This window comes from Haemorhous mexicanus, chromosome 3 (assembly GCF_027477595.1).
Source record: "Haemorhous mexicanus isolate bHaeMex1 chromosome 3, bHaeMex1.pri, whole genome shotgun sequence".
NCBI lineage: Eukaryota > Metazoa > Chordata > Aves > Passeriformes > Fringillidae > Haemorhous > Haemorhous mexicanus.
In genome coordinates, this window is record NC_082343.1 from 8,266,801 (window position 1) to 8,282,619 (window position 15,819).

Genomic DNA, 15,819 nt, shown 5'->3' on the forward strand with positions numbered 1-15,819 from the left:
CACAAAAATGACCAGAGGGTTTGAGCATCTCTCCTCTGAAGACAAGCTGAGACATGGGATTGTGCAGCCTGGAGAAAAGGTCTCAAGGTCTCCTTGTAAGACCTTCCAGAACTTAAACAGGATCTACAAGAGAGCAGTGAGGCACTTTACAAGGCCATGTAGTGACAGGATAATGGCTTTAAACTGAAAGAAGGTATGTTTAGATTGGATATTAGGAATAAATCCTTCACTCTGAGGGTGGTGAGGCACTGGAACAGGCTGCCCAGAGGAGCTGTGGATTCTCCATCCTTAGAAGTGTTCAAGACTGGGTTGGATGGGGCTTTGGGCAACCTGATCTATGGGGGTGGCATCCCTGCCCATGGCAGGGGGGTTGGAAAGAGATCTTTAGATTCCCAATGTCACCATCATATTTTCCGAAAATCTTTGCCCAGGATTCTTCTCCTGGGAAGGTAAGAAGCCTCTGAGAAAAAGGAAAACAATTCTGATCTCATTTGCTTCTCCTGTGTTTTGCTGCTTTGGAATGTGGTTGGACATTGTTTATCCAATATGTGAATTGTTTTGACTTAATGACCAATCACGGTCAGGCTGTGTCAGACTCTGAGGAGAGTCATCAGTTTTTAATTATTATCTTTTAGCCTTCTGTCTGTATCCTCTCTCTATTCTTTAGTATAGTTTAGTATAGCATTCTTTAATATAATATCATAAAATAATAAATTAGCCTTCTGAGAACATGGAGTCAGATTCATCACTCCTCCCCACGACGGGGGACCCCAAAAATACCACATCCCTTCCAATCCAACCCATTCTACAATCCTGTGGTTCAGGAGAACACACCTACCACACAGCACCTGACCAGGCTGCCATGCCAGAACAGCCAGGGAGAAGACAAGCTACTGCATCTGAGCACATGAGGAGGTCGGTGGGGATGTAGGCTCAGACAAGTCCAGGTTTTCCTGCCTAAGAGTATTCCATGACCATTTTGAGTCTAGACACTTCCCACATGCCAGCCCACACTCCTTACAAAGAGTCTTGATAAATACAAATACTTGAAGCAGTATGTGGCTCTGAAAGAGAGCAGACTTTCACAAATGACATAGACCAAAATGGACTGTTTTTAGAAAAGAAACTGGGGAAGAAATTGTACAATTTTTGCTTCATCATGCATAATTTAACAGTTGAGGGAGGCCATGTGAAGTGCCTTAACTAACCTGCTCATGAAGAGCCAGCACCAAAAAGAAAAAACCCACAGACCACTTTGAGCATAGCAGAATAAAGGCACCACACCAGGACAAAGATGCTGAATTCAGCATCACTCACCACCACACCACCCTTCACAAGCAAGTGTGACAGCAATACCAGAGTCCTGGGACAGAAGGACTGGGCTTTGCACCAGATTTCTTTCTTGAGTCTTATGTTTGGAACATTCTTCAGACTTGTGGACCTTGCAGCAATATTGGGTCAGGTCAGCTTCACCAATTCCAAGACCCTGCACACACACACAGAGGAACTACAACCAAACTCACAGCATTCTCCCCTGAGGGGACCTCCTGCTTGTTGGCAATCAGCAGCTCCTTCAGGTCATTGGTGGAGCAGACCTTCCTCAGCTCATCCTTGATGCCCCAGATCAGCTCTGTCTGCTCCTGTTGACAAAACCCAGCAGCTTAGAAAGCAATCCAATTCAAGCAGCCAAGAACACTCCTCCAAATGCAGTATGTGCACGAGGCTTTAGCAAGTCCATGGTATCTTACACACAGATTCTGAGATTAAGAGCTCCAAGAACCAGTAACTTTACCAAAAGAGAAAGTCACACCTTCTACCAAACAGCTAAAACAGACCCTTAAAGTCACATCCTCCAAATGTCAGTGCCCTTACTTAGAAAGGTCTCAACATTCTTTACAAATTTCACCTACCTAGCTGACACTGAGAACAGGGGGGATGTAGCTGCATTTGAGCTTTCTATAAAAAAATAAAACATCAGAAATACTGATTGCCACTGTTCTTTCTTCAAGGTAACTAAGCATTAAAGGAATTTCTCCCAGATCAGACACCTGCAGCAGTGTGGAGAAGTATGCATATTCTTTTGGGCTTTTCTACAGAACTTGAAAGGGCTGGGAAGCACAGAAGCATCCTAAAATATCTCAAATAGTTTCTGAATGTTATCCACTGGCTACAGTCAAAAATGTAGTCTGCCCTGGAAGAAGTGTTTTACTAGGTTAAGTGGTGTAATTTTCAGTGTTAATGATCATGCTTAATGAAATGCTGTTAAAAAAAGTGAACCCAAACTTAACCCTGATCCACAAAGTGCCTCCATTTGTCCTAAACAACTACACTGCAGGAGCAAAACCTTAAAAATATTTTTTTTTAAATTATGATGCTGCCACACAACAAAAAAAAAGACTTTTGCACAAAACCAGAGCCAGCGTTTTTCTACAGCTCCATTAAGACCTCAGTTAGAGCAAAGACAGATTGTTAGTTTTTTTTTCCTTGGGAACTTTTTATAAATAAAATATTCCTGAAGCTCTACTGGGGATTCTTCCCACAATATTCTAAAAGGTGACAGGTAAAAGCTGTGATCTATCACAGTTTGTACCCACGAACCGAACACATCTTCCCAGAGGGTGAAAAAGATTTGATTTTTCATTAATCTGGTTGCACACTTTATAGCTGTTTTACAGTGAGCTATTTATTGTTTTCCAAGCTTTTCTGCAATAGTGCTCAGGCTCCAAGCTCCAGCCACACAGCCAGATGATACAAGAAGGAGCCCAGAACCTCTCAGAAAAAAAGGCATTTAACCTAATCTCTTTAAATCCAATAAGCCCAAGTCCTAGAGAACATCCTTCCTGTCTTTGGAGAGAAAGGGGCAGGGTGAATTCCCTTCAGCAAAGCCTCAGTGACAGAGCAGCTCCTGTGCCAGGGCACAAGGATGGTCTGTGCTGCCCCTGCTCTCCCTGGGAACAAGGTACTGCCTTCTCTAGAGGCTCTTCAGTGTCACTGCACTCTTCCAACAAAGCAGTTCTTAGGTTGTGAGCAGAAAAAACTCACCTTCAGCTGTTTCTGCTGCTTTGATTCTTTCTCTTTTTCTTTTTTCTGCTTCTTTTTTGCAGTCACGTTCCCATCTACCTCTTCTCCTTTTCTCTTTCTAATAGGGAAAAACAAAACAAAACCACACACACATGAAAGGAAGTTGTTGAAATGTCTGCCCAGCAGTTACCAAAGCTCAGATTACTGACTGCCAATATCTGCAGAGGCTTGAATATCCTCAAGTTTTGGCAGGCAAATCCAGTTTTTCAAATTCCTCAGTGCTAGATTATAGACCTGCCCTTGGCTCTGCAATGTGAGCTGCCTCAATCAGGCCAGGTACACTTCGAGGTTTTCCACGGGGTAACTGTGTGGTGTGGGAGAAGAGCACGTGAAAAGCTGCAACATTCTCAGGCATATTCATCTTTATTCATCTCATCTATTCATTTATACACCAAAGGCATACCTGAGGATCACTGAACAGCTCTCCAAATTTGGGGAGGTGTAGCAATGCAAGTTAAAAGACCACAGTGTCTTTCAGCTGAATCAACAGCTTGACCAGCTTAGGCAGTCTATACTGAAATAAAGGAGAGCAAACACAGTAACTTTAATGAGTTAACACACTGGGAAACTAGGGAGTATTTCCCTAGCTGGGTACTTCCCAACTCTCTAGAAGTATTTCCCTAGGTGGGTATTTCCCACCTAGTTTCTCTTCAGACTGGAATTAAGTCAGGCCTCTGAAACCAAACAGATGCAAGTTTCTGGAAAATTTCAGTGCAAGCATTGTAGCACAAGTTTCAGGTGCAAGCATTGGAAAATGCTTCCAGGCTCACAGTGCTTTTGTGATATACTGCTGGGAGATGCATGTGTGGAAATTTAATACATGTGTGGAAATTTAATGCTATTTGCTATTTAGAGCTGAAGGGAGAAGTTACAGAAAACACTGCTCAAGAAAGACTAGAAAAAGAAAGCCAAATGAAAACTGGGGGATTTTGGCAGACTTCAGAGTGACAAGGGACCTCAGAAGAAGATCATTTATGTTTCCAGAGTCATGTCATCCCCTTCATCTGCCTGGGTGTGTGCTCTCCTTGTGAGGATGCCAGGGGAAATTCTATCCCAGCAGAGATAGGACAGGCCTGCAACTCGAGGCAGAGCACAAACACAGCCTGGATCACACACTGCATTTTGACAGAGATGCTTTCTGTTACAAAACATCAGCCAGTTCTCTTTTCAAGAAAGCCTCTCTCAGCTTTGTAAGCTGTGGCCTGAGAGTTAAGTCATGAAGTTGACATTTCTGATTGCTCTCCTACTTACAATTTTAAACAGCTCTCTTTCTAGGACCTTGCTCCCATTAAGACTGCCAGGAGGTACTCTCCTCCCAGACTCCTGCATGAGATCTGTAGTTCCAGTAACTTGCCTGGCCCTAAAACTGTGCTGAGTGCTCACTTTATTTGCAGTGGCCACAACAGCCCAGCATCAGCACCTCTGACCAAACCACAGCTCAGAGCACTTTGAGAACTGGTCTGGCAGAAGATCTCATCCTCCAGCTGTGCCCCTGCCAGCTGCCATCAGTGGGCAGGGGACATGCTGTGCATCTCCCTGCCTCCTGGTGGGGGGAAACAGCCACACTCTGCTGCCAGCAACTGCTTGAGAAAAACTTCACCCTGTGCTCTGAATCGGGCAAGCAGCAACCAGTGTGGCAGGACAGGCTCCAGCACACACACAGCAGTGCCTCCAAAAGTCCCCAGGCCAAGCAAGTCCTCTCTCCTCCTTGGCTGCAGCCCCTGCTGGGAGCAAGACCAGAGCATCCACTGAACCCTGCCAAGAGGACAATGACTTCCCTAAGTTCCAACAGAGTCAGGGGTACACAACAGAATCTGTGAAAAACTTACCAGCCTGAGTGCAAAGAGTGCTGCACCTTCCCAAACCAGGGATTAATGATGTCAGTGCTTAGGAGGGGTGCCCTGCCCTGGGTATCTGCAGTGCCTGCTGACAGCCAGGCTGCCTCCAGCAAGCCAGCACTCACTCCCACAGTGTAACTTGTCTCCTGAAGGAGCCAATCCAGCACAGCAGCCCCTGGAAGGTGATCACTCTGCTGAGAGACCCTGTGACCCAGGGAATGCAGCCAAATTCCAGCAGCAACTCACTCTTTTGGCAGCTTCTCCTCACAGTCAAGGGGATAGCAGTTGCTGTACAGAGTGGTTACAGTACCTGCTCCAGCCACTGAACAAACCATGGAGTGGGAGGTATCATCCCAACTGCAGGAGACACAAAGCTATGGGTCACCACCTTCTCTTTCGTGCCCAAGGCTACAGCAAACACCAATCACTTTATACAGCCTGGAGAAGGGAATGGCAAAGCTGACTTCATCTTGCAGCTTCCCAAAGCAGCACATTTTAGGACAATCTGTAAACTACACCCTCACTGACACAAGAACACACACACACACAAGGATCTTCCATCCTTGGGTCACAAAACCATGTGCTGCCCACAGCAGTGGGGTGCCACTGTGTACACCCTTTCCCTAGCCCTCCATCTCTGACAGCTACAGCCCAATAGCTTGCCTGGAAGGACTGGCATTTCCCAGGCAATGCCAACCACTTCTCACCTTCATAGAGGCCACACAAGATTTATTCCACCTTCAGAGGAGATGAAGAGGGAAGTGAGCTGTCCCACTGTGGCCTGGCCCTTGCTGACCATCCACTCTATTTTTCACATTCGCCTCTTCCCCTCCCTACAGTGAAAAGGTGGAAAGGACAGTCACAACAACCCTGGATAAAGCAAGCAGCCCAGCAGGGAGGAACAAGAACTCCTTTTCTCACCTCCTCTCTGTAAAGCACAGCCAGACTGTTGGTGACCTGAGCACTTAGCGTTTGCCTCAGGTCACCCCTGCAGCTAATCCAGTGCTGCATGACATCTCCAGAGTGACACTTTACTCCTGACCTGGCCAGCAATTCCATCTAAACAAGTGAGGCAGAAAATACAGGAAGTATTACAGCTCAGAGCAGGAGGACAAAACACACACTGCCAAAGGAATACTGTCAAAAGGAGCTCACAAGCTGCTACTGCATTTCCTACACCAGCATACAGGCATTCTTTCCACAGAGAAGCTGCAGGCAAGGACACAAGATCCTCCTTTCCCAGGTCTGCAAAGTGTTAGTGCTTAGGCAGGACAGCCCCTAGCCCAAGGGAGGGCTGCTGGCTGAGGAAAGGAGCCAGGATCCTTGCAGTAAATCCTCCCATATTTGGTCTTCACAAAGAAAGGATTTTCCAACTTATTCTGGGTAGCCCTGCTCCACACTTCACCTCTCCCATCTGAAAAAGGCACATCTCAGTGCCACTTTTACACAAAGGGCTGACAGGGCAGTCCCCAAGTCTGAGATTCTCCTCAAAGTATGGGCTGGACATGCAGCAGCAGCAGCACCTGAATTGGATGTGTCACATCTGAATTGCACAGGCTTTTGAGTCAAGATACAATTCTAATGCAGCATATTTAGAAATATCTTTAAAGATAATTTTGAGAATCTCACTTGCAACAGACCCTTTAATATAATTTCTGCAAGAGGCTGTAATTTCTGTTGGTAATTTCTGCTATCTGATTGAATGCACAATGTGAATTATCCCAGGTAACTCCATCTCATTCATGTTTCTGGAGTGTTCTTCCTTTGGCTTCTCCATAACTCCTGTGCTTTCTTGGCAGCAAAACCACCAGACAGTTAGGACGCCCCCCTCCTCCACTCATGCTGTTTATTTACACTCTCAACCATTCTGTTTATTTGACAGGCAAGGATTTTTCCAACTGACCCTTACCACCCTTGGCTCAAGCACAGCCCAAAGAGCAGAAAGTAGTGGAGCACAAGAGCCAGCCAGCAACTTCAAGGCTGAGGAGCTTGTTCAGGAAGTGCTTAGAAAGCAGGAAAGATGAGACATCCTGCTGCTTTTCTGGCATGAGGTCCTGGTTCACATTACCCTCCATCACCAGTGCAAGCTTTTTTCCACTGCAATTCTAGGCTTTTATTTACACAGTGACTTGGCAAACTACTTTGTGGCCTTTCTTTACAAAGCCTTCATATTTTGCATAGCATCCCAGAAGTGGCCCAGAAAAGCAGAGTCAGGGCAGACAAGAGAAGCACTTACACAGTCAAATCTCTAGAGCTTTGCTGAGGACATGGGAGAAAACTACAAATAACCCTATTAAACTCACTGTTCTAGGACAAAGCAGAACTCACATCTCAGCACAAAAAGCAAAGAACTACTTGAAAACCTGCAAGTGCATTAAAATACTGCACTTCTGCTTACACTAAGCAATGCACACAGAGGTAAAATCCCTGCATGGAAAGAAAGCAGGCTGCCCAACAGATGCACACATCTCCTCTTGGCCTCTGCCAGTTCTGCTGAGTGAGGTGAAGAGAACAGAACCTGACAGGGCTCTGGCCAAAGCCCCCACCCTGGGGTGCTGCAGGACTCTCCCCACAGCACCCACACCACTGCCAAATGCTTCTGGAGCAGTGGCTTGCCAAGGAACTGCACACCACACACATCAGCTGCATACCTGAAGGACCAATACTGACAAAGACATGGCCACAGCTTCTCAGAACAGACATCAGCCTCGCTGGACATTTTCATGGCAAATATTGACAAAAGCAAGGTTGGATTCAGTCTAAAATGCACACAGAGGAGCCCAATGTTTTCCAATGACAAGATCTTCCTTATTTGCAGGATCCAGAAATACCTCACGTTCCTTCCTTCAAGGGGACAATACAACACTGGTTGCTGTTATGAAGCATGACTCCAGGCAAAGTAATTTCAAGAACAAGTAACAAAAGCCTTCATTAAAAAAAGAAAGATCCACAAAGCTAGCAAGTCACCTGGAAACACTTCTCTGTCAGTACAAGTTCTGTCAAGAGCCTCCACTGAAAATCTCAATGCAAGGCAATGAAATTTCAGACATACTATAAAAGATTCAGCAAACAAAAGCATCCAAGTGTAAGCACTACATGGCCAATAAACACCATTATCAGATTCAGTGCCTGTCACAGTTCAGCAGCTCATAGATAAAAGATGTCAAATCAATTCTCTAACAAGTGGTTTGAGCAGAGAAACCATTGCTGATAACAGTATCACACAAGGAGACCCAGAGCCCAGTATCCATTTGTACCACACAAGCAGGATTTTATGGTTGAAAGCCCTGAATCAGCCCTCCAAGTCACACCTGCAGGTCTCTGCATTGCCTCAAGGCAGTCACAGGGGGCAACTGGACTGCAGATTCCCAGGGACAGGGAATGTCTGTTGTCATCTGCCTGAGGTCACAGGAAGGACCAAACCTCTCTAAGACCAATATTCTTGTAACAGAGACAACAACATCCCTCAACATTCATCATGGATGTACTTAAAGGCAACGGCTCCTTCAGACAACACAATTTCTCACACTAACCACCTACCCTTCACTCTTGGTAGCTGGGAGCTGCTTCTTGAGAGTTTCTTTATCTTCAGCTTTCAAGATGCTGAAGCCCAGGAGCTGGGTGGCCCCGTAGGCCGGGAGGAAGCCCAGCTCTGCCCGGCGGCTCACGAAGCAGTCGGGGTGGTACCAGTTATCAATCATTCCCAGCTGGGGCTTCTCAGGATGCACCATCTTCTTGGAAATCCTGATCTGGCCCTGAGGGAGATGAAAGTAACACAAGAGCAATTGTTAGGCCGCTCAGGAAGGTGCAGGATGTTAACAAGTTACCGACATGGTGCTTCCTAAAAAACTGCAAAGCAGTAACAGCTCCTCCATCAAAGTCTGTAACTTTTGCTCAAACCCTTTCATTACAGCTCCTCCACCATTTTCAGGTACCATTGCTAGGCTGAAAAAGTCACCTTTTAAGGCAGTTCTCTGTTCAAAATCCACTCAAACTGGGTAATCCTGTTGTCTTTATTCGAACTTCCAGTAAGCTTACCAAGTAAAACTCACGTGAACAAACCTCATAAAGGCAAATCTCAAAATTAACTTTATGCCCCTATCACTCAAACATCAATGCTAATATGATCTTATCCTGTTTTATTGCAAATTACCTTTCAGATGTTCAAGAAGTAGTGTAGTGCAGCAACAAGCAGGAAAAGCTGCAGTTAGTGGTGGCTGTCTTGCCACCGAAATGTTGGTGAGCAACATTCCCAGCCTGCTCCAAGACCCAAGTGAAAGGAGGGATCACCAGGCTGGAAGCTCAGGCTACCATGCCTGAGGGATGCCTTTACTGTCAGCTGTCCAGGACACAGCTGCTGCTCAGACATAGAAATGCAGCTCTGCAAGTGTGTTCCATGTGCAGGACAGACAGGAAGCAACCACTGTTTGAATTAAAACTGGTGAGAGAAAAGATGAGATGGAGAACTTTTTTACCTTTTCTATTTTCTGCTCACAGCCTTTGCAAGTACTTCTGTTAGACTTGGCATATTCTGCAGCAAAGTCATTTAGGCTCTTCTCAGCCTTACCACCTCCTTCTTGTTCCCCTCCTTTTCCTGGAGAACAAAGCAAATACAGAAATCAGCTTTAATATGCATTCCCTTATTTTCTTATTCTCTGTCCCAGTTAGCAGTCTGCATTAATAAACCTCTTGGATTCCAGCCACTCATTTGTCCAGAATTTGAAGAGAAAGCAAGACAAGCAGTCCATGCTCAAAAGCACCAAAGAGCCACCACAACCATGCACTGAACTGAAGGTACCACTAAGAAAACAGCACAACAGCATTGTTAACATTAAAGAACTGAAAACTAAATACACCAACCATGAAAACAAGAAATGTTTTTCAATATATCTGCCAAGTGACTTGGCTTTTTCTCCTCACTAATTTAACATGCTGGATGATACTGTCAGCATCCTTGCCCTGGAGAGTGGAGACATCTCAGCAATTCTTCCGACATGGGCATCAAATCACCATAATAACAGCACAACAACAGACAGCACAGCTCCAGATGAACCTCCCAACACCAGGAGGCTTCTGCCTACCTCCTCCAGGGCCCCCAGTTTCAATGGCTTTCTTGATTTTCTCCTGATCTTCCCACCGAAGCTCGGGGAAGCCATCAATGTCTGCGTGGGACACAATTCGAGCCCGCTTCCAGAAGCAGCTGTAGTGGTGCCAGTGAGGGACTTTGCCATCAAACATGGGTGACTAGCAAAAAAAAGCACATTAGGCCAAGATGAAACAATTCAAACGGAATCAAGGGGAAAAACAAAACAAAGCCCAAATTAAAAAGGAGTATTTGGGTAAACACATGCAATTTCTTCTTTTTATTTTTCTTTAAATCAAGAGATGGATACTATTTAGGACAAAGTCTAAGAAGAAAATCTAATAAGACAGACAAGCTGCTGGAGAGATGTTCCCAAAGTAGACAGACATGGAAGGAGCATTTAGCTAGCTTAACCAGTTCACCACCCTGCTGCTCAGCCCATCTGTTTAACTGAAAGAAAAAAAAAGTCACAACCTCAGCATGGCTGCACCAGCCCCTGTGAGACTGTGCAGCACAGGAGGCTGCTGACCTCACTCCACCATCCCTTTGAGAGCCACTTCTCAAGTAAACAGTCTGTATACTGGAGAAACCATGGCAGGCACAAGGTAAGAAGGGCAGCTCCAAGGATTGTGGCCTGAGTGGCCGGCAGGAGGTAGGGACAAAATTCAGTGGGAACACCAGAGCTGAATTAAAGTTCTGCATCAGAGGTCGAGAGCAGGCCACAAAGATGATCAGAGGATCGAAGAACCTCTCCTGTGAAGACAGGATGAGAGAGCTTGGAGTGTTCAGCCTGCAGAAGGCTCCAGGGCTATCTTATAGCACTTTCCAATACCTGAAGTGGGCCTACAAGAAAGCTGGAGAGGGAGTTGTCACCAGGGCTGGTAGTGATAGGGTGGTGAGGCACTGGGAAAGGTTGCCCAGAGAAGTTGTGGCTGCCCCATCCCTGGGAGTGTTCAAGGCCAGGTTGGATGGGGCTCTGAACAACCTGATCTAGTGGGGGGCATCCCTGCCCACTGCAGGGGGTTGGAACTGGATCATCGTCAGGGCCCCTTTCAGACCAAACTGCTCCATGATCCTGTGATCAGGACAGAAGCATCAGCCAAGTCCTCCTTGAAGGGCAGCTCCAGAGTGCCCTGCCCCACACCAAGCACTTGTTTTGCAAGCACCCCACTTATTTAAAACTCAGACACAGTGGGTACCATCCTGGCATCGCTCCAGTTACCCACCAGGCAAAATAACCTTACAGTGGTTTGGCTCCAAATAACACACCAAACAGCTGTTGTACTAATAATACTCAGTGCTGTGTAATTATAATTACAGATGATACAGAACTAACGACCTAGGAAAGCCTTCCATGTGTCACTCACTAACAGGAGGGAGATCTACAAGCCAAAACCAACAGCAGAGATTTGTGCATGAGCAGGAAGGAAAAGGAAAGGGCTTCAAAGAACACAGCACAGAACCAGATCTGAGAGCCCAAACTACAGCCAACCATCTACCCAAACTGTAAGAGGACATTTCTATTTCCAGATGGGCCCTTCCCACGAGCCAGGATTGCATACCCAGCAACCCTCACAGCATCACAGCAGCCACCCTGCAGTTGCTCTCAATGTGTCTGTAAGTCACATGCAATTTTGGCACTGCAATGTGGACTCTGGGCTTGTGTCTAGAGTTGTGCAGGAGGACTCAAGGCTGCTCCCAACACAAAGGCTTTGAGGGCACAAGACACTGAGGAGTACAAAAGAGAGCAGAGCTGGCTCAGTCTTCAAGACAACCATACAAGCAGTGAGTAATCTCCTCAACATGGAATTTCAGACTCTTCTCTGTGTAGAAAATGAAACCTCTAGGCAAGCTGGGCCTTGTTTACACAACTCCTCTCAGCTCACCTATCTCTAGGCCATAGTTTCCTAAACAAACTAAGGAAAAAAGAGACCGATTCACTTTCATAGTGCAGGTTCAGATAACAGAAACCACTCAGTTCCAGCTGGAAGCAAAAGACAAAGCTGTGCTGGTCCTGCAGGGCCTGGGTGCCTGCCCTGTGCCAAGCACCCAGAAATCCCACTGTCATTCAGAGCCCTTCACTTGAGGAACCAAACCAAAAGGGAGGTTACAGCAGACACAACTACGGCCTTGGTCTGTATCTCCCTTTAATTTCTTCAGCACAGTTGGCAGAAGAGCTCGATGCACTGACGCTGGCACAGAGGCTGCTTTGCAGGGGATTTCCCCAGGAAAAAGCAAGGGACCTGAGTGCTCTGGTGAAATTCAGGCATTTACAGCAGGATGCTCAGCAGCACGGTGTGCTCTGCTGGTACAAAAACTAGCAGAGGGCAGAGGAAAGAGCAAGCAAATTCAAGAGGTTGTGGGGAAAATAAATAAAAATACAAGTGTTTGGAGTAAGACCGGGAGTTTTGGGGAGATGTCTGGCAATGAAAGGCAGCGGCTCTGTGAGGAATGTCACGGTCCCCAGGAGCTCGCTCCATAAACCAAACCCTAGCGAAGCAGAACACAACTCCTGCCCCCCGGACTGATGAAGGGCAGCCCACCCCGCATCAGCCTCAGCTGCTGGGCAAGACAGGAAGGGGTAACAAGCGTGAGGAAGCCGAGGAGCAGCAGCCGGAGCAGGGGAGGAGGAGCAGCTCCTGCAGCGGGCGGCCGAGGGCAGCGGGAGGGGAGACAAAAGGACAGGCAGCGGGAACACGTGCGAGAGAACGCTGCAGCTCGGCACCGCACGGTCCCGCACCTTCCCCAGGGGGAGGAGGCTCTGGGTAACAAAGGCACAGGCAGGTATTTCCCCTCCAGGACAGCAGCTTTGCCTCCGACCCCGGCAGCCCGGGCGAGGGGGACCGGGCCCTTCCTCCCCACCCCGTACAAGCGGAGCTTCCTCTCCCAGGGGCACAAGCGAGCTACAAATAATGCAATCTGGAGCTACGTCCTCCAGACCCGGCTCCTCGGGACCCACAGCATCCACCCACCCATCCATCCCCCCCATCCATCCGCAAGGCTTTGCGCTGCCACGTCCTTGCTCGCCTTCCGCAGACACACACACGTAAGCCTTTGCTTACCTTCCACAGCAACACCCCCAAACTCAGCCCGCCCCCAGCACGCTGCAGGCGCCCCCTGCCCTCAGTCCTGCTGCAGCCAGCGGGGACAGAGCCCCCCTCCCGGGACAGCGGCGTGCGCTTCCCTGCGGAGCGGCGATTCCCTCCGCATCCTCCCGCAGCAGGCAGGGATGCCGGCTCCGCGCATAGCTCCCAGCCCCCAACACAGGACGGGGCTCTTCCTTCCAAAAGTGAGCCGAGCAGTCTCTTCCCCAAAAGGCAAAGAACAGCACGAGGCCGGCGGAGAGCACACCGTGCCTTCGCGGCCCGCTCGCCAATTGCGGTTCAGCCGCTTCAGCTGCCGTGTGCCAGCCAGCTCAGTGAGACCACCCGGGCCCGGCCGCTCTCCTCATCTCATCCGGGGCTGCCCCAGCCCCTCTCACCGCTCTAGGGCCGCAGTTCCTCTGCCTCGCATGCAAAGCGCGCACCGAGCGGGGATTCCCCGGCCCGGCCACCGAGCGCTGCGAGCGGCAGCCGCTTCCCGGGACACGGAGAAGCCGAGCCGCGGAGCTCGCCTCGCCCCCCCGGACGGCAACAAAGCGCCTCTGTACGCGCCCACGGGCCGCCCTCCGGCCCCGCACCGTGAACTTTGCACGGCTTGGGCTCCAGCCGCCCCTGCAGCCCGGGGGAGCGGGGAAAGCGGCTCCCCCCGGCCGGGAGCGCTGCGGGCAGAGCTGCCCCGGGCACCGGCGCTGCTGCGGACACGGCAGCGAGCGAAGGCGCCTCTGTTAAAAATAGGCTGCGCTCGCCCCCGCAGCAGCGAAAGGCGCGGCCGAGCGGCTCCGAAGCATCGCGGCGGGCCGAGGGAGCGGAGCCCCGGGCTGGCCCCGCCGCCGGCGGTACCGAGCGGAGCGGCCGGATCAGCCCGCCCCCCCGCCTGCGGCGGCCCCGCCACGCGGTACCTGCACCATGAGCGCCAGGCGCAGCGAGTCCTTGGCGATGCTCTCGCCGCACTTCTTGCAGGAGGCGCGGCCGCTCTTGGCATACTCGGCCCGGTACAGCTTCTCCGCCGGCTCCGCCATCGCCGCCGCTCCCGCGCCCGCCGCCGCCGCCCCGCCCCGCGCCGCGCGCCCGCCGCCACCCCGCCCGCGGCAGCGCCAGCCGAGCGCCGAGCGCGCACCCCCTCCTCGCTGGCCGGGCGGATCCGCCGCTCGGGCATCGATTGCGCAGGCCTGGAGGTTCCTCCTGTGTATCAATGGGAGGCGGGCGCGGCAGCGCGGCTCGTGCTGCGTCCTGAGGACCACGGGTTCGGGTCCCGGTCCCGCATCCCAGAGACCCAGAGCGGGCTCCCGCGTCTTGGGAGAACCGGAGCTAAGCAGCTCTCCCGCACACAAATACTGGCCTCGTGATGACACCTCCAGGGACGAGGAGCGATGGCCGTGAACTAAACCACGAGAATTTCTAAACCACGAGAATTCCCACCCCGGCATGAAGAGGAATTTCTTCACATGAGGTTGGCAGAGCGCTGGGAACGCTGCGCAGGGAGGTCGCGGGGTCCCTCTCTGGAGACAGCTCAAACCCCCCTCCCTGTGTCACCTGCCCCAGGTGACCCTGCCTGGGCCGGGGTTGGACTGGTGATCTCCAGAGGTCCCTGCCAACCTTGACAATTCTGTCACTGTGTGTCCTCTAGCCCCCGGGGATAACAGTGGGGCTGCTGACAAAATCAAAGAGCGACTTGATAAATTAAATCTGGATTATTTTTTTTCCTACTCACAGTAGATAATTATCCTCCACTATCAGCAGAGGGCATTGGCTCTGCAGCTTCCCTGGAAAAAGGAAGAGGAGAGCACTGAAGTTACTCCAAACCAAACCCTTGCCAAGTATTTGTCATTGATTTCATAGAGATTCTGGAATTAGGGTTCAGCTAAGGCAGGATGTGCAGCCCCGGGTGGGCTTGAGGCAGCTCGCAGCGTCACTCGGAGGTGCACACCTGAGATGCTGACACACCTTTCGTCCTGTGCTGCCCTTCCCCAGGCTGTCACACACGCTTTGCCTTCACAGCGAGCCCCCACCAGCCTGGGACTAGCGGGAGGACAGGACAGGTCCTGAGTATTCCCATCACTGAGGATTTGGGGAAGGAGGAAAAGAAATCCCTGCGAAGCACTAGATGGTGCTGCGAGCACACAGACACACAGCGGAATCTTTGCCCTTGCTGATCACTCCTTCCAGGAGCTCTTGGCCCAGACACCAGCGGTTCAGAGGCAGAGCAGTGTGTTTGGTCCCAAAAACCAAAAAATGGGAAAAATGGGGAGGAAACTCCATTCTGTGGCACTCACATTGTGTGTAATTTAGTATAGTATTAGTGTAATATAACATAGCTTAATAAAGCAAATTTTCAGCCTTCTGAATCATGGAGTCAGAGCCCATTATTCCCAGTGCCTGCTTCTACTACACCATTCATCTGGAGAGTTCATCTGCATGACCTGCTGGGTGGTCCCTCCCTCTGCCTGCCACCTTTGCCAAGGGGTTTGCCCTGTTTGAAGGTGACCAGCAGGGAGGTGTGGAGTGGCATTCACCCCGTCCAGCAGGACTGCTGCCACCCTGCTCCATCCAAGGGCATCCAGCAGGAAAGCAAACCAAAAATTAAGGGTTGGCTGGGAAGAGTTATCCGAAGTGAAGTCACTGGACTGTTTAACTCTGATCCTGCCTCTGTGAGGAGCTGACATAAGAAAGGCCAAACAACCACTGCTTGATCTTCCAAATATTTCCCAGCCTCACG

General features: G+C 49.9%; 1 protein-coding gene across 1 annotated transcript in view; it reads right to left on the reverse strand.

Moving 5' to 3' along the window:
• Positions 1-14,154, reverse strand: part of PARP1 (poly(ADP-ribose) polymerase 1) — a 31,834-nt gene extending 17,680 nt beyond the window's left edge. The window contains exons 1-6 of the mRNA XM_059840703.1: positions 14,003-14,154; positions 10,001-10,163; positions 9,395-9,513; positions 8,460-8,674; positions 3,043-3,139; positions 1,524-1,640 (exon numbers count right to left, since the gene is read on the reverse strand). Coding sequence (XP_059696686.1) covers positions 1,524-1,640; positions 3,043-3,139; positions 8,460-8,674; positions 9,395-9,513; positions 10,001-10,163; positions 14,003-14,122 — 831 coding nt within the window. The 5' untranslated portion in view covers positions 14,123-14,154. The remainder of the gene's footprint in view (positions 1-1,523; positions 1,641-3,042; positions 3,140-8,459; positions 8,675-9,394; positions 9,514-10,000; positions 10,164-14,002) is intronic.
• Positions 14,155-15,819: the final 1,665 nt, after the last annotated feature.